The sequence below is a fragment of the Chanodichthys erythropterus genome, chromosome 8 (genome assembly GCF_024489055.1).
Source record: "Chanodichthys erythropterus isolate Z2021 chromosome 8, ASM2448905v1, whole genome shotgun sequence".
Taxonomy (NCBI): Eukaryota; Metazoa; Chordata; class Actinopteri; order Cypriniformes; family Xenocyprididae; genus Chanodichthys; species Chanodichthys erythropterus.
In genome coordinates, this window is record NC_090228.1 from 42,728,430 (window position 1) to 42,747,530 (window position 19,101).

General features: G+C 47.3%; 1 protein-coding gene across 1 annotated transcript in view; it reads left to right on the forward strand.

The window, feature by feature from the left end:
- LOC137025275 (tripartite motif-containing protein 29-like) overlaps positions 1–19,101 on the forward strand; it is a 263,844-nt gene that overhangs the window by 166,714 nt on the left and 78,029 nt on the right. Inside the window, exon 5 of the mRNA XM_067393291.1 lies at positions 9,599–9,777. Within this exon, the coding sequence (XP_067249392.1) occupies positions 9,599–9,777 (179 nt within the window). The remainder of the gene's footprint in view (positions 1–9,598; positions 9,778–19,101) is intronic.

The window sequence follows — 19,101 nt, forward strand, 5'->3', positions numbered from 1 at the left end:
CTGTTTGAAAGACAAACAGCTTCTAAGTGCTGCACGGAGTGACAAGAAGTACACTTATAAAAGAAAGTAGGCCTGACATGCTCCAATACTGCACACTACTACTTCTGGTCCACTGATGTTATTATGTTCATGATGTTCATGGAAGATCCTTTGCAAGTCTCCTGAACTATATATATTTTTCCCAATATACTTTTTGAGTATCAAAGCATTTGTTTAATTTATAATTACTAAGTTATGGATCTGTTAATTTAATAAGTTAATAAAATATGGTTCACATCTCACAAGTTCCTCCAAAAGCTTATTTTTTGTGGTCTCAGTCACACATTGTTGGCCTATGTTTATTATTGTCATAGCTGTTTATTTTATATGACCACTTAAGTTGTGATAGTGAGAGACTGAGTGCATCTGTTCACACTGATTTCAATAGCATATAACTTATTATATCTTAATATTTTATCTTATATATTTCTTATCTTAATATTTTTATGAAAACGTTTTAAGGTATGATATACCACCACTGGCACGCCATCGGGACTGTGGTCATCGTGGCCCCTTCTGCGGCAGGCGTCCCTTATTTTTCTGTTTTGAAGGTGGCAACACTACCGTTCCAGTTAACTCATCACGAGACCAATCATCTATCAGTACGAATTCAACTTTTATCGTCCATCAATTTGTCATCATGTACATAGATGATATCTTAATCTACTCCCGAACCCTGGCCAACCATCGCCAACACTTTATGCAGGTCCTCTAGAAACTGAGGGAGTACCACCTTTACATTAAATTGGAGAAGTGCGAATTTCACAAGACCACCATTTCATTCCTTGGACACATCATCAATGAGCATGGTATTGAAATGGGCCAGGGGAAGGTAACAGCCATTCAGAACTGGCCTGTTCCAACCAGGGTGAAAGAACTTCAAAGATTCCTTGGATTCGCCAACTTCTATCGTCGATTCATTGCCAACTATAGCAACTATAGCAAGTCTCTATCCTAGGATGCATCTGCCATGAACGCCTTCAAACACCTGAAGAATGCCCTAAGAATGCACTGCCCTAATCCTAGTCCATTCTGACCCAGACTTACCTTTCATCATCGAAGTTGATGCTTCCACCAACGGAGCTGGGGCAGTGCTGTCTCAGCGGCAGGGGAATCTGCCCAAACTCCATCCATGTGCCTTTTTCTCCAAAAAACTGTCCCTGGCGGAGCAAAACTATGATATAGGTAACCGTGAACTGCTGGCTATTAAACTAGCCCTTGAAGAATGGAGGCACTGGCTGGTGGGAGCCAATCCCCCTTTTGAGGAAATAACTGACCACTGCAATCTGGAATGTTGGCATCTCAACCCCAGACAAGCCCTGTTTTTTACACGCTTCAATTTCAAAGTCACATACCGACCTGGCTCTCGGAACTTCAAGGCTAATGCTCTCTCACGTGTTTACTTACCTGAGACTTGTTCCACACCTCCAGAACCAATTCTCCCTGCAGCAATTATCCAAATTACCCAAATCCAGGAAGCCCTCTGAACCAAACCTGCTCTGCCGGGAGGTCCTGAGAGAAAATCAAACGTACCAACTGCCTTGCGGATTCCCCTCATGGACTCCGTTCACTCCTCTCCAGGCTCTGGACACCCAGGCAGCCAACAGACTCTCTCACTCCACAGCCAATGGTACTGGTGGCCAGGTATGACCCAGGATATAGCTTGGTTTGTGAGAGGCTGCTCTGACTGTGCCATCACCAAAAACCCTTTTCTGGCAACTACTATAAGGAACTTAAGGACATGTTTGAGGGGACTAAAAACGCATCTCATTAACCTGGCATACACATAACACATTATCAATTTATTTTTTCAAATATGTTAAAGGATTATTAGGCTGCATAAATTAGGTCAGCCGGAACCAGGAACACTTCCTATAACACCAGATGTACTTGTTACATCAGAAAAAGAATGGCATCTACACTAATATTAGTCTTTCTGTTTATCCCGAGGTTTACCGTAGTCAACCGGATCCGGGCTGTATCCAGCTGAGACCAAGGACCGGCGCCATGACATGACCACAACGCAGCCCTGAAGTATCAGCAGAGATCGAGTCAACTAGATCATCCATTGTGAAGACATCCTCAACACAACAGCCGGTAGCACAGTTCCTCAACAGACCGTCCATACCGGCGTGATGAATATGATCCTCAACTGGATGGAACTGAAATAAATACTTTGATTATTGCGATCCTATCAGACTTATGATAGCAACCTGAATCGTAACAAAGCACTGTTTGCCAGAGGAGAACTGGCTCCCCGACTAAGCCTGGTTCTCCATTTTAACACCTATTTGCCACTTGTTTGCCACCTGATGGAGTTTGGGTTCCTTGTCGCTGTCGCCTTTGGCTTGCTTAGTTGGGGACACTTGACATTTGATATTCAATAGTATTCTTGACATTTATTCCACAGTGCTTCTGATCTGCCTGCATTGACACTATTCTTTAATTTATGTACCAGTTATCAATGTAAAGCTGTTTTGAAATTAATATTTCTTAGAATTTCTGTGTCCACTACAGAGGACATAGCATAACATATGAATAAAATATAACTTTTCAAATGTTATTTTGTCATTTATTTCTTATGCTCTAAACCAGTGCTTCCCAAACATGTCCTGGAGGACCCCCAGCCCTGCACATTTTGTATGTCTCCCTATTTCTGACATACCTATTTCAGGTCTTGCAGCAGGCACGTGCACAGGTAGGGCTCAACCTGTGCAGAGCACATTCCCTTTTTGTCCTTGCACTCCGAAGTGCCCTTTTTTTTGGGAGGTGTTTTATTTTATTTATTTATTTTCTTGAATAAATCAATGGAACTGGTCACCCTTTACGTCTGTCTGTCTGATTTACAAATATATTTAGCCTAATAAAAATATTAAAAAGAGCTTGTGACAAAATCTTTTTGGATCCGCTCAAACTGTCAGTAAAACCTCTTAACTCCGTCCCCTGAGTGCAGCGAACTGGAGTTCCACAGCAGAGCAGCTGAACGTCTTGCAACCGTAAATAAATATCTTGTTGTTAGAATAAGTAGGCTACAACGTTGTCTTTGCGAAAGCAACATTGGTATGTCTATAAAGTTTCATATTTTATGCATTTGAAGCCTGAGACCGGCGGCGGCGGAGAGAGGGAGGGGGCTAGCATTTGCCTTCTAAGTTAGTCATAGCCAGTACCCTACAAATAGCCTTAAATAGCCTGTGCATACAGTACAGTAGTATTACATCTTTTATAAATTGAGATTTTGGCCAAAAACTGAGCACTCATAACCTATTGATGATGACTTAGCACGTAGCCTAATGTGATGCCATCGTTTTAACGTTTTTATTTTGCACATATTCGCTGGTCAAAAACCTGGCGTAACTGCATTTGAGTTTGACAAAAAAGCGACTGAGTGATCCCCGTCGTCAGCTAGATAAAATATATTTCTAAGGAATTTCTTCTTTGATTTGTGATGGCTATCTGCTGATACACTTAATTCATTAACATTTAATCATATTATATATGGTCACACAGTATGGTTAATGTTTACGATGTTAATATTGTCACAGACACGTCAGGTTCCACCTCACTCCCTTACCCACGCACTCAATCACCGGAATTCTAATCACCGCCACCTGAAGCTCATCACCACAGTCATCAGTCACACTATAAGAACCCCACACTCACACACACACATTGTCCGGTCTCGTTCGTGATACACCCCGTTGTACACTTACCTCAAGGACTCTCAAAGTGATACTTACCTGTCTTCATCATCTCCTTCGTCTCCATTGTCTCCAGTACTCCTCGTGTTCCTACCTGCCTGTGTGTGCGAGTGTTCCTGTCTGCCATCTCCAACGTTTCCTTCCACCATCACCTGCAACACAAAGAAAAGGACAGTATTACCTCTCATTCATCTCCAAGACCTTCCTTATCACCATTCACTTACCTGTTTGCTCTGCTGATTGTCACAATAAACTACCCAACTGCTTTTATCTCTGCTTCCGGTGTCTCTGTTGTAACAGAAGACCGGACCTTAACAGCTATTCATCAGCATGAGCTACAATGACCCGTTTCCACACCACCACCAGGACCCACCGCTGCTGCCACTTCCGCATCCACTGTCACCGCTGCTTCACCTGTCTACACCGCCAGTCCCATGGCCAAACCAGCGCCCTACTCAGGATCGGCGGAGGACTGCAGCGGATTCCTTCTTCAGTGTGAGTTGGTCCTGGAGATGCAGCCGCACCTCTATCCCACCGATACGGCGAAGATAGCGTTCATAATTTCCCAACTGCAAGGTAAGGCCCTTCAATGGGCGGATTCCCTCTGGACTCAAAAAGGCTCAGTCGTAAAATCCTATCCAGCGTTCGTCTCCCATTTCAGAGAAGTCTTCGGAAAACCCTTGGCTGATTCTTCTACTGGTGAGAAATTGTATAATTTAAAACAAGGAAACAAGACTGTTAACGATTATGCCTTGCAGTTCAGAACGCTCGCCGCAACCAGCGGATGGAATGAACAAGCCCTCATCACCACCTTTCGACAAGGTTTGGAGCCTAATGTGCGGTTGCATCTCGCTGCATACGAGGACTCCATAGGACTCGAACGATTCATCCAACTCGCCATCCGTGTGGGTTCTTGTATGCAGTCGTGTCTCTTAGAGCACCAGGGCCAACCACTGACCACCACCCTCCTCCGTCGGTCCGAACCCGTCAGCTCTCCAGAACCAGCCACCGAACCCATGCAAGTGGATAACTCCCGTTTGTCTCCAGCAGAAAGACAGAGAAGGCTGACCCTGAATCTTTGTTTGTACTGTGGATCCCCTGGGCATGTCATCTCCACATGCCCAACCCGTCCTCCTCGACCTGTGGTGAGTGCTATCATTCCTTCTATCCAAAAGATGAAACCACTCACTACTATCGTAAACCTTACTGCTGCTAATGCTTCCGTTCCAGTGGTGGCGCTCCTCGATTCAGGGTCAGCAGGAAACTTCATCTCCGGCGCCCTCTGTCGACACCTCGGGCTCAAGACCTCGCCTTCTCCGACTAACTACCAGGTCCACTCCATCACGGGCAAACCCCTAAGCCGAAAGATGATTCGTCGTGTTACTGGACCCCTTCAACTGCAAGTGGGTATCTGCCACTCTGAGAACATCCATTGCTGGTTCTGGAGGAGTCCACCGCTGACGTGGTTCTAGGGCGCCCGTGGTTGGAACTCCACAATCCCACCATCTCCTGGCGCACGGGCGAAGTCCTGAAGTGGGGCGACCACTGCTTCTCCAGCTGCTTCCCAGAACTTCCTGTTCCAAGATCTCCTCTCTCCAAGAATATCTCCGTGAACGCTACGTCCATCGAAAGTCCTGTGGAAAAACGCTCCGTCGATGTTCCACCCGACTACGCCCCCTTCAGTGACGTCTTCTGCCCGCAACGCGCCTCCAAGCTTCCTCCACACCGGCCATGGGACTGTGCCATCGATCTGTTACCGGGTGAGCCAGTGCCTAGGGGACGCATATACCCCCTATCTGTACCGGAGGAGAAGGCCATGGAGGAATATATTAAAGAGGCCCTTAACCAAGGATACATCCGCCCGTCTACTTCCCCTGCTGCTTCAAGCTTCTTCTTCGTGGCCAAGAAGGACGGAGGCTTGCGGCCCTGTATCGATTATCGCTCCTTGAACAAGATTACAGTTAAATTCAGGTATCCACTTCCCCTCGTCCCAGCGGCCCTGGAACATCTCCGCGGTGCCACTGTGTTCACCAAGCTGGACCTCCGCAGCGCGTATAACCTCATCCGGATACGCGAGGGGGACGAGTGGAAGACCGCCTTCGTCACGCCCACCGGCCACTATGAATACCTCGTGATGCCGTATGGCCTGGTCAACGCCCCCTCCGTATTCCAGGATTTCATCCACGAGGTGCTCCGGGAGTTCCTCCACAAGTTCGTTCTGGTGTATATTGATGACATCCTCATCTACTCCCGGAGCTTGGCCGAACATCGCCACCACGTTGCGGAGGTCCTCAAGCATTTACGGCAGTTCCATCTCTTCCTAAAAGCAGAGAAGTGTTCCTTTCATCAGCCCTCTGTCCACTTCCTGGGATATGTGATTGACCACAGTGGCATCCGGATGGACGAGGGGAAGGTTTCTGCTATCCAGAACTGGCCAACTCCAAATACCATAAAAGAACTCTAACGTTTCCTCGGCTTCTCCAATTTCTACCGTCGCTTCATCAAGAATTACAGCACCATCGTCAGCCCACTCACCAACCTGCTCCGTAAACAGCCCAAGTCTCTGTCCTGGTCCCAGCCTGCCACAGAAGCTTTTGAAACCCTCAAGAAAGCCTTCACCACCGCTCCCCTCCTCGTCCACCCCAATCCGGATTTACCATTCGTCGTGGAGGTGGACGCCTCCACCACCGGAGTGGGAGCGGTCCTCTCACAGCAGCAGGGGAATCCAAGTAGGCTCCATCCATGCGCCTTCTTCTCCCGCAAGCTCAACCCGGCGGAGGTAAATTATGACATCGGGGACCGTGAACTCCTGGCTGTTAAGCTCGCCCTTGAGGAGTGGAGGCATTGGTTGGAGGGAGCAAACCACCCATTCCAAGTTCTCACTGACCATAAAAACCTTGAGTATCTGAAAGCCGCCAAACGACTCAACCCACGTCAAGCCAGATGGGCAATGTTCTTTTCAAGATTTAACTTTTCCATCTCATACCGCCCTGGTTCGAAGAACCTCAAGGCCGATGCTCTCTCACGTCTCCACGCTCCCGAGGAGAACAATGATGACCCTGAAACTATCCTGCCCGAGTCTCTCTTCATGAGCCCCATCGAATGGTCGGAAGAGACCTTACCCTCCTCCAATGCCTCCTCACGCACTCCGCCGGGTTGTCCCCAAGGCTTGCGCTACATCACCAGGACACGACGCACTCCACTCCTGCACTCCGTTCACTCATCACTTGGCACTGGTCACCCGGGGGTCAATGAGACCCACTCGCTGCTCAAACAGCGCTTCTGGTGGCCAAACATGGACAGCGACGTCAGAAGGTACGTGCAGGGCTGCAGGGAGTGCGCCATCTCCAAGAGCCCACGCCATCTTCCAACCGGCAAGCTCAATCCTCTGCCCGTTCCTGAGAGACCCTGGTCACACCTGGGAGTCACCGACCTCCCCGAATCTGATGGTCACACCTGTATTCTGGTTGTCGTAGACCGTTTCTCCAAAGCCTGCCGTCTGATCCCCCTGGAAGGTCTACCCACTGCCATGGCCACAGCGGAATTAATGTTCAACCATGTCTTCCGTCATTATGGAATCCCCGAAGACATAGTCTCTGATAGAGGACCTCAATTTGTCTCTCGAGTCTGGAAGGCGTTCTTCTCCCTCCTGGGTGTGACCGTCAGCCTATCGTCTGGATACCATCCTCAGTCGAATGGGCAGACGGAACGGAAGATCCAGGAGATTGGCCGCTTCCTGCGTACCTTCTGTCATGACCACCAGGACTCCTGGAACCAGTACCTGGGCTGGGCCGAGTACGCCCAGAACTCCCTCCGTCAAGCTACAACAGGATTAACACCTTTCCAATGCGTGCTCGGCTTCCAGCCCCCACTGTTCCCCTGGGACGGGGAACCCTCCAACGTGCCAGCGGTCAACTACTGGTTCCGGGAGAGCGAGAGGGTATGGGACTCAGCTCACCACCAGCTGCAGAGAGCCCTGCGCAGGTGCAAGATGACAGCCGACCTTCGGCGCTCCCACGCTCCAACCTACCAACCGGGGCAGAAGGTCTGGCTGTCCACCAGAGACATCAGGATGCGCCTGCCCTGCAAGAAGCTGAGTCCCCGCTTCATTGGCCCATTCACCATCCTCCGACAGATCAACCCCGTCACCTACCGGTTACAACTTCCTGCACAATACAAGAGAATTCATCCAACCTTCCATGTGTCACTCCTAAAACCTCACCACCCTTCTGTTCTTCCTTCCACAGAACCTGACGTGGCAGCCGTCGAGCCCCCCCTTCCACTCATCCTGGACGATGGGACTGCCTACGAGGTTCGAGAGATCCTGGACTCCCGGCGCCGTGGTGGTCTCTTAGAATATCTGGTGGATTGGGAAGGCTACGGTCCCGAAGAACGCTCATGGGTCCCTAAGAATGATATCCTTGATCCTACTCTGTTACAGACTTTCCACACCAACCACCCGGACAGACCTGCCCCACGACCTCGAGGACGACCACCACGACGTCGGGGTCCTCGGCCCTCAGGAGCGGGCCGTGGGAGGGGGGGTACTGTCACAGACACGTCAGGTTCCACCTCACTCCCTTACCCACGCACTCAATCACCGGAATTCTAATCACCGCCACCTGAAGCTCATCACCACAGTCATCAGTCACACTATAAGAACCCCACACTCACACACACACATTGTCCGGTCTCGTTCGTGATACACCCCGTTGTACACTTACCTCAAGGACTCTCAAAGTGATACTTACCTGTCTTCATCATCTCCTTCGTCTCCATTGTCTCCAGTACTCCTCGTGTTCCTACCTGCCTGTGTGTGTGAGTGTTCCTGTCTGCCATCTCCAACGTCTCCTTCCACCATCACCTGCAACACAAAGAAAAGGACAGTATTACCTCTCATTCATCTCCAAGACCTTCCTTATCACCATTCACTTACCTGTTTGCTCTGCTGATTGTCACAATAAACTACCCAACTGCTTTTATCTCTGCTTCCGGTGTCTCTGTTGTAACATATGTATTTGCTCGCTAGATAATTTTTTAATCTAGTATTGTATACTCCCCGCTCGTCTTCACATGTAACATAGTAAAACATGGTTTTACTACAGTAATGTTGTAGTAACTAAAAACATTACAGAATCGTAAGGTCACTGTGCTTCTTTATATTTTATCATGCAGAATGTAATGTGTGTGTATTAATGTGTTTAGAGGGACATCCCTGGATCACAGTGAAGTCAAACATCTTCAAACACATGACTCACAGAAGATTTCTGTTGTAATTATTTTTAAAGAAGCCCTGAAACCCAATATATATATATTGGGGAATTTTACACTTTCTTCATATGCTGAATACGAAACGCGGCTTATGCAAAAGCTAGATATTTGTTAAACATATTTGTTATAACTTGTTAAATATGTTTTTGTTTTGTTTTTTACTCTATTAACCCCCTGGAGCCATATGGAGTACATATTTATGATGGATGGATGAGGATGGAAGCACTTTCTTCAGCTCATACTCATGACACTCATGACAATGGCACTGAGCACACACAAGTGCCACACACAAGAGGAATACCAAGAGGCCATTAAGTTCCTCCAGGACACCATCCAACTCTTACGTGGACTGAAGATTGGATGAACAGGTAGCTGGAATCTTGTGCAAACAGGATTTGTGATGGCAACATCTACATTTCTTTCAATCCAACAAGACAAGCTGGTCCAGAGACACGTTTGTGTTGACCACCAGGTTTACCCAAGACTGTCTTGAAAACCTGTTCAGCTGCAATAACAAGAGGAGTCCTGTCTGGTGTGTCTGAACTCTTACTGTCAGAATCACCTTGAACAACATGAGAGTTGGTTTAAAGGAAAGAAACACAATCTGACTGAAGCCACTGGACGACTGCAGGAGATGATCTGCCCGAAACACGACAAGATCCTTGAGGTTTTCTGCCGCACTGATCAGAAGTGTATATGTGTGCTGTGTATGGATGAACATAAAAACCATGACATTGTATCAACTGCAGCACTGAGGACAGAGAAACAGGTATGAACTTCATTATGCTCATTTACAGGCTCATAATTTTGTTTATGGGGTCTACTAGAATACATTTAGATCATTTAATGTCTGTTTTCAGGTTCTCTGTCTGAAACTGTTTTAAGTTTTGTTTCTTTAAAACCCACCTTCTAAAAATTAGTCCGCTCTGATTGTTCAGCCGGTCCCAGTCTGTTGTGATTGGTCTACTGCTTAGCGTGTGTCAGAAATGTAATGCGCCTTGAGAAACATGCCATGAATGAAGATAAAAGACTTTTAAATCCCAAAATCACCACCCTTACAAACATTTACCATGAATGAACTGTAGTAAATTACCATGGTTTGTGGAAATGTGGAATATTTATATTGAAAACTATAGCCATTTATATTGCAATATATTTATTAGATGGGTAGGGGAATATATAAATAATTTCTTTGTGAAAGCATGTGTAGTTTTTACCTGTGTTTAGGTGTTTTTTATAGACCTATATAACATATCATAATATAATATCATTTGACAGTGGTAGTGAGTAGCCATATATGGTTTTACCATACACAGTAAGTCACTGTGATTAATAAAATAATTTTTACCAATAAGAGATCCACCTATGGGAAGGGCATCCGTACCTGACCTCAGCAGAAGCATCCAATTGCACCAAGCCTGGTTAGATAGACCGAAGCGTGTAGCCAATGCCAGGTAAGGCCCCATCCCCTTACCTGTGTTATGATTACCGTCTGTTCCTGTCAGTTCCCGGACTACATCTCCCATCATCCTCTCTGCCACTCACCTGCACACACTTCACACTAACCACTAATCACAACACCCAGCTGCAGCTCATTACCAGGACTATTAAAGACTCTTACTCACATCACCTCATTGCTAGGTCTTGTTTTCCCAGTGTAACATTTCCAAGCGTTTGTCCTGTTTATCCTGTCTGTTCCGGTTCCTGTTTCTGATCCCTGTCTGGTTCTACTGTTCGGTGATTGATAGCTGCCTGCCTTTTGACCACTGCCTGTTCTCTGACTACGTTCCTGCCTGTCTCTGATGTTCCTGTTTGCCCCGTTTGACCATGCCTGTACGACCACGCTCAACATTTAATAAAGCTTTGCATATGGATCTCACTCTGAGTCCCGCCTTCGTTACAACCTGAGAGCATTTATGGCCATACGTGCAGCTATTCATCAGTTGTCATTCACTTCTCACAACCTCTGGTTTAATATTCTCACAGCTTGTTGGATTATTTGGTAACGTTTGCATTTGTCTTCAGGACGACACATCACTCTGATCAGCCTCTGCCAGATGTGATTGTCTCGCACTCTGTTACAGCTGTGTCATTCTGCAAGCCCCCCACGCTGCAGTTCTTTTTAGGCTGTCCACCTTTCTTCTCACTTGTTTCCTCTGTCACGGTTTCCAATCTTTAGCATTTTAAGTACACATTTCTATGGCTAGTTGTACTCTGATGGGGGAAACGACGATGATAATGCGCACCCGGGCGACTCCTGGGGAGCACCAACTTTGAATTGGGCTAACCAAGCCAAATCCGTTTTCCTTGAGGACATCTTAATGGGTGAACCCTCATTTGCAAACGAGCCGCCTGGCTCTGGTGACGAGGATGACGCAGGTCCCCCCTCCACGGCCACCTAACCTGTCTACAGCAGGTTGTAATTTCCTGGGTCCAGTCAGAGCCAAACCTCAGTGTAGCACGGTAATCCCCCGCCTGCAAAACCATGGGGGAAAAACATCCTTTGCCGCAGCCGCAGCTAAGAAACCTCATAACTCCACTACCTCTGATCACACACGCAAGCGGACGGCCTGATGTTGGCCATGGGGGGCTTTGAGTCCGTGTTCACTGGTGGACAGCAAACTGAAAAATAAGCCCACTGCTCTACCTTTCATATTCCCCCATTAAAGAAACGAAGGTCTTTGTTGGGTGAGGTAAGCCCCCCCTTACTAATGGGTGCCCTCTCTGTGTTCAAAGTGGTTTTACAGTTCCCAGTGTTGCCGAGTGTGTGCCCCTCATCCAACACACGTCGGGTAGGGACACTCACAAGTTACGAGTCAGCTTGGCAGACTGTTTCGGCTCCCGGTGGGTGATGCATACAATATTGCAGGGCTACAGACTGCAGTTTGTAATGAAACCCCCACATTTCAACGGCGTTCTCTCTTCACACATGGAGAGCGCCACTCACATTCTTTTTTTTTTTTTGAACTGTGTCTTTATTAAACTTTAAAAAAAAAAAAAAAAAAACAGAGTACAACTCAATACTTGACAAATACATGAATAAATAAACAAACATTGAGGGATAAAAAATAAATAATAATAATTAAAAAAAAAAAAAAAAAAAAAAAAAACTGACAGCAATTTAGTAAATAACCTTCAGTATATTACCTGCATGGTTCATACATTAATATATGTTAGAACTATTTCCTTCGAGCAAATACGTTTCAATAAGTGCCCACTTCTGTTTGAAAAAAGTCAGATTTTACCTGCAAGTCCGCAATCATTTTCTCAAATATGTATATCTTATTCAGTCTTTGCGTCCACTCTGTCACAGTAGGTTCGTGCACCTTCATCCAGTTTACAGTTATTATCTTCCTGGCTGCCATTAATAATATATGTAATGCAAATAACTGGGATTTACTGAACTGATCCAAGGGGAAACCATCAGGCAGAAAAAAAACTGGGAGCATTGGTATATCTCTTCCTAACATTTTACTAATTTCCCTTTTAACCCCCTGCCAATACAATAATACTTTGGGACATTCCCAGAATATATGCACATAGTCCCCCACCATTCCACATTCTCTCCAACACTGTGATAATGGCGATGTACCGTCAAATTTGGCAACCACCAATGGGGCTCTGAAAAATCTCATCTTCATTTTCCAATCAAACTCCTTCCACATTTGACTACTTATACCTTTATGACAGCCAGCGCATATATTTATCCACATCTCATCCTCTATTACTGTATTTAACTCCAATTCCCAATTTCTTTTGATATGAGATGTGTCATCAGATTGGTCCTGCATTAACTTCCTATAAATATGTGCAATGTGATTTTTAGTAGGTAAACCATGTTCAATAATATTAATAAAATATTTTTCAACATTTGTTGGAGTTCTTTTGATTATATCCCAATGTTTATAATTTGTGATATAATGTTGTAATTGTAAATATCTAAAGAGATCATTAGATTTCAAAGAAAACCTATCACATAATTGAGAAAAGGGTCTTATGGTTTCACCATCAAAAATTTGATTAACTATCTTTAAACCATTCTCTTCCCATCTACTAAAGACACCATCCCATATAGAAGGAAGAAAACCTGGGTTACCTTTAATAGGTATTGCACATGATAAGGCTATTATTCCTCTAAACTTCTTTTGTATGGTGGACCAAACTTTAACAGTATGCTGTATCCATACATTTGTTATTTTCACTTTTTTCTGCGCCTGCAAATCCATAAATGGCAGAACTGTCAGAGAAACTCCAGGAAGTGAATTCTGTTCGATATTAACCCATTCTGCCTCCTTATCAATACCAAGCCAAGCAGCCATAGCTCTCAGCTGAGCAGCCCAATAATAATATCTAAGATTAGGAAGGTTCAAACCCCCTCTATCTTTATTTGACATAATTATTTTAAGTCTTATTCTTGGTCTCTTGTTTTGCCAAATAAATTTTGAAATCATTTTTTCCAGTTTGTTAAATGCTGAGAGCGGAACCCAAACTGGTAGGGATTGAAATAGGAACAGAAGTCTCGGTAATATATTCATTTTCACTGTTTCTATCCTGCCAAACATGGAGAGGGGTAGTACTGCCCATCCTGCCAAGTCCTTTTTTATCATCTCAAAAAGCCGTGTATAGTTAGCTAGATATAAACGTGATGCCATAGGTGTAAGAATGACACCCAAATATCTGAAGCCTTGACTAGACCATCGAAAAGATACCTCATTATCTAACTGAGTGGGCCAATGTCCTGAAATCATCATTGCCTCAGATTTCTCAGAATTTACCTTGTATCCGGAAACTGAGCCATAGTCTCTAAGGCACTCCAAAAGGGCTGGGATTGATGAAAGGGGGTTTTCAATAAATAATAATACATCATCTGCGTATAGCAATATCTTATGGACTTTTCCTCCTTTATCTATTATCCCCTGTATTCTGGGGTTGCTCCTTATTAACTCCGCTAGTGTCACGGGAAATAACGAGGGATGCAAGTGCAAGTCAAAATATCTCATTTATTTGAGCTTCACGTCAGAAAGTCAGATGACAAACACACAGACAGCAGGAGAGCGGCGACACAGGGACCTTGGTGGACCGCGGTGAGATGATCGTGGTGAAGTCCGTGGGAGTGAATCAGAAGTGAAGAATCCAACGATGAAACAGTAATCCAGAGTGAAGACACGACGAAACAACTCCAATTGGAAGCACACACGAGGAAACCAGGAAACAGAACAGGGAACTCTAACAACGATCTGACAAACACGAGACGAAAGACAAGGAAATAAATAGGCAGTCCAGATTGAACACAGCTGCCGCTGATCAGCAATCAGCGGCGACGCCCACATGAAACAATTAACGTGACAGCACAACATAAACACAGACCACAGAACGAGACTGCGGATCTTCAACCGTGACAGTACCCCCCCTCCTAGGAACGCCTCTCGGCGTTCCCAGGAGCACCTACCTGCCGATTGTAGTCATCGATAAGGGAGTGATCCAGGATGTCCCTCGCAGGAACCCAACTTCTCTCCTCCGGACCGTAACCTTCCCAGTCCACCAAGTACTGAAATCCGCGTCCCCTCCTTCTCGAGTCCAGAATGCGATTAACCGAATAGGTGGGTTCCCCGTCTACGAGACGCGGTGGTGGAGGAACCGGGGTAGGCGGATTAATGTGTGAATGAAACACAGGTTTGATTTTAGACACATGGAAGGCGGGATGAATTCTCCTGTACGCTGGAGGAAGTTTAAGTCGGACTGCCACCGGACTAATGATCTTGGTGACAGGAAATGGGCCAATGAATTTGGGAGCAAGTTTATTGGAGACGGAGCGGAGAGGAATGTTCTTGGTAGAAAGCCACACTTTTTGACCCACGACGTATACGGGAGGCTTCGACCGGTGGCGATCAGCCTTAGCCTTGGTGCGCGCCCCCACTTGGAGAAGAGTCTCACGGGCTCTCGTCCAAGTGCGGTGACACCTCTGGACGAAGGCGTGAGCGGAGGGGACCGCGACTTCGGATTCCAGACTGGGAAAAATAGATTGCTGGTAACCTAAACTACATTCAAATGGTGAGAGGCCCGTGGAAGACACTGGTAACGAATTATGTGCGTACTCAATCATAGAGAGTTGCTGGCTCCAGGAGGAAGGATTCTTGGAAACCATACATCGCAACATTCTTTCCAAATCTTGGTTAGCTCTCTCGGTTTGACCATTGGACTGGGGATGGAACCCAGAAGAAAGACTAACAGTCGCCCCCAGCAACTTACAAAACTCTTGCCAAAATTTGGACACAAATTGGGGCCCCCTGTCAGAGACCACATCCATCGGGAGGCCATGTAACCGAAAGACGTGATCAACAACAGTTACCGCTGTCTCCTTAGCAGAGGGTAATTTAGGTAAAGGGATGAAATGCGCCGCCTTCGAGAACCGGTCCACCACGGTCAAAACAACCGTGTTCCCCTGGGAGGGTGGGAGGGCGGTGACAAAATCTAGCGCGATGTGGGACCAGGGTCTCGAAGGGACAGACAGCGGTTGGAGCAACCCATCTGGGGGACGATTGGAGGTCTTACCAGTGGCACAAATCGCGCAAGCCAAAACAAAACGGCGAATGTCACGAGCCATGGCAGGCCACCAGAATCGTTGCTTGACCAAAAAACCGGTGCGATTAACCCCTGGATGACAGGCTACGTTGGAACAATGCCCCCACTTGATAACACTGGACCTTAACCTCTCCGGCACAAATAAACGGTTCGGTGGGCATCCGGGCGGAGGCGTTACCCCTTCTAAGGCCGACTTGACCTTCGATTCGACCTCCCATGTCAGAGTGGAGACCACTAATGTCTCAGGAAGAATACACTCGGGAGTAGACGGGCGTTCGGAAGGATCAAAAATACGAGAAAGAGAATCGGGTTTGATGTTTTTAGAACCCGGGCGGTACGAGAGAGAAAAATCAAAACGTCCGAAAAAAAGTGCCCACCGAGCTTGCCTGGAGTTTAGTCTTTTAGCCGTTCTGATATACTCTAAGTTCTTATGGTCAGTCCAAACAATGAAAGGTACCCCCGAACCCTCCAACCAATGACGCCATTCTTCCAACGCTAACTTGACTGCCAGCAACTCTCTGTTACCAATGTCATAATTGCGTTCGGCTGGAGATAAACGATGAGAAAAAAACGCGCAGGGGTGGATCTTCTCGTCTGAAGGAGATCGCTGGGATAGAACTGCACCTACCCCCACCTCTGACGCATCGACCTCCACCACGAACTGACGTGAAGGATCAGGGGCAATGAGGATGGGACCCGAAACAAAGCGGTCTTTCAGTTTGGCGAATGCAGCCTCAGCTGCATCGGACCACCTGAACGCCGTTCTGGGGGAGGTCAAGGCTGTCAGAGGCGCGGCTAGTTGGCTGAAGTTGCGAATGAACCGCCGGTAAAAATTAGCGAAGCCCAGAAACCTCTGTAGGGCCTTACGGGAATCCGGGCTTGGCCAATCCACCACAGCCTTAACCTTGTCAGGATCCATGCGAATTCCCTCAGACGAGACGATGTACCCTAGGAAAGAAACAGACTGTGCATGAAAATCGCATTTCTCCGCCTTGACAAAAAGCCCATTCTCTAGCAGCCGCTGAAGCACTCGTCGGACGTGTTGAACATGTTCCTGGAGAGACGAGGAGAAAATCAATATGTCGTCCAGGTAGACATATATGAACTGGTCTACCATGTCTCTCAACACGTCATTGACGAGTGCCTGGAAGACCGCCGGGGAGTTGGAAAGCCCGAAGGGCATGACCAAGTATTCAAAGTGCCCCCTGGGGGTGTTAAAAGCGGTCTTCCATTCATCCCCCTCCCTAATGCGGACCAAATGATAAGCGTTCCTTAAATCCAATTTCGTGAAGACGGACGCTCCTTGCAACCTCTCGAAGGCTGAAGACATCAACGGCAAAGGATAAGTATTCTTTACCGTGATGTTATTCAACCCCCGGTAATCAATGCAAGGTCGCAAGGAACCATCCTTCTTTCCAACAAAAAAGAACCCCGCCCCCGCCGGAGAAGAGGAAGGGCGAATGAACTTAGCTGCTAGAGAATCAGAAATATATTTCTCCATGGCCTCCCTCTCGGGAACGGACAGAGAGTACAACTTGCCTTTAGGCGGAGACTTACCGGGAACTAAATCTATAGCACAGTCATAGGGACGATGCGGAGGAAGAGAAGCAGCTCGGGACTTACTGAACACTTCCTTCAGGTCTAGATACTCCGCGGGCACGTTTGACAGATCCGCAGCCTTTTCCTGTAACACAGAAGCAGACACAGAAGAACAAGCAGACACAAGACAAGACTTATGACACTGAGTGCTCCATTCCAAGACAGTGTGCTGACGCCAGTCCACCTTGGGGTTGTGTTGTGTGAGCCAGGGGTGTCCGAGAACAATGGGGGCCAGGGGTGAATCCATGAGAAGGAATGGAATAGACTCAGTATGATTGCCAGAAGTGATGAGGGTAATGGATGTGGTGGTGAGTGTTATGTTGGGTAGATCCTGGCCATTGAGAGCGTTGACGGAAATCGGTCTCGTGAGAGGAATGATGGGTAACTGAAAGCGATGTGCAAACTGTGTGTCCATGAAATTACCTTCAGCCCCCGAATCCAGTAGAGCGTGACAGGTGAGCGTGTGTGTGGCCCACCTCAGTCTAACCGGGAGAAGAGTGGATGGTGAGGACTTTTCAGCGGAGATCCCACCCGATAGTAGCCTCAACGTTAGTACCGGGCTCGATCTTTTACCGGGCAGTTGTTCAAGAAGTGCCCAGCCCCTCCACAGTAAATGCACAGTCCTTGGGATCTCCGCCGCTCTCTCTCCTCCCGGGAAAGCCGAGCTCTCCCCACCTGCATGGGTTCCGGATCGAAAGCGGGACCGACCGTGTCTCTGTTGTTGACTCCTCGAGCCTCTGCACCCCGGGATGCGAAGACGGAACGAGGAAGATTCTCCAGACGGTTGATACGGGCATCCACCCGTAGTGCAAGATCAATCAGTCCATTAAGACTCTGAGGTAAATCCAAAACGTAGATCTCCTTTTGTACACGGTCGGCCAACCCATGCAGGAAGACGTCCCACTGCGCCTCCTCGTTCCAGTTGCACTCCACCGCCAGTGTTCGGAACTCGATGGAATAATCCGCTACCGTGCGATCTCCTTGCTTGAGTCCCGTCAAACGTCGGGCTGCGTCCTTTCCTGTGACCGCACGGTCAAACACTCTCTTCATTTCGGCGGCAAGTGTCTGGAACGAGGAACAGCAAGGATCTTGATTCTCCCACACCGCCGTTCCCCACAAAGCTGCCTGCCCGGTGAGCAAGGTTAACACAAACGCCACCTTGGACTCCTCCCTTTCGAAGGTGCGTGGCTGCAGAGAAAAATACAGTGAACACTTGTTCAGAAAGGCTCTGCAAAAACTCGGCTCACCGGCATATGTCTGAGGTGTAGGTAAGCGTGGTTCAGGTTGATCTCCTTGCGGGGGTTGTGGTGGGGGAACGGGCGGTGTGGGCGGCGCAGCGGGACCTCGAAGTTCTTGTAGCTGTTGGGAGAGCTCGGACACCTGTGTCACCAATGCCTGCACGGCGCGTCCGGTAGAGGAAATGCTCTCCTGCTGTTGATCCATCCGTGCAATGCTGTGGTTGATAAACTCCGTTAATGCTGCTGAACTTGCTGCATCCATGTTGTTGGTCAGATCGTTCTGTCACGGGAAATAACGAGGGATGCAAGTGCAAGTCAAAATATCTCATTTATTTGAGCTTCACGTCAGAAAGTCAGATGACAAACACACAGACAGCAGGAGAGCGGCGACACAGGGACCTTGGTGGACCGCGGTGAGATGATCGTGGTGAAGTCCGTGGGAGTGAATCAGAAGTGAAGAATCCAACGATGAAACAGTAATCCAGAGTGAAGACACGACGAAACAACTCCAATTGGAAGCACACATGAGGAAACCAGGAAACAGAACAGGGAACTCTAACAACGATCTGACAAACACGAGACGAAAGACAAGGAAATAAATAGGCAGTCCAGATTGAACACAGCTGCCGCTGATCAGCAATCAGCGGCGACGCCCACATGAAACAATTAACGTG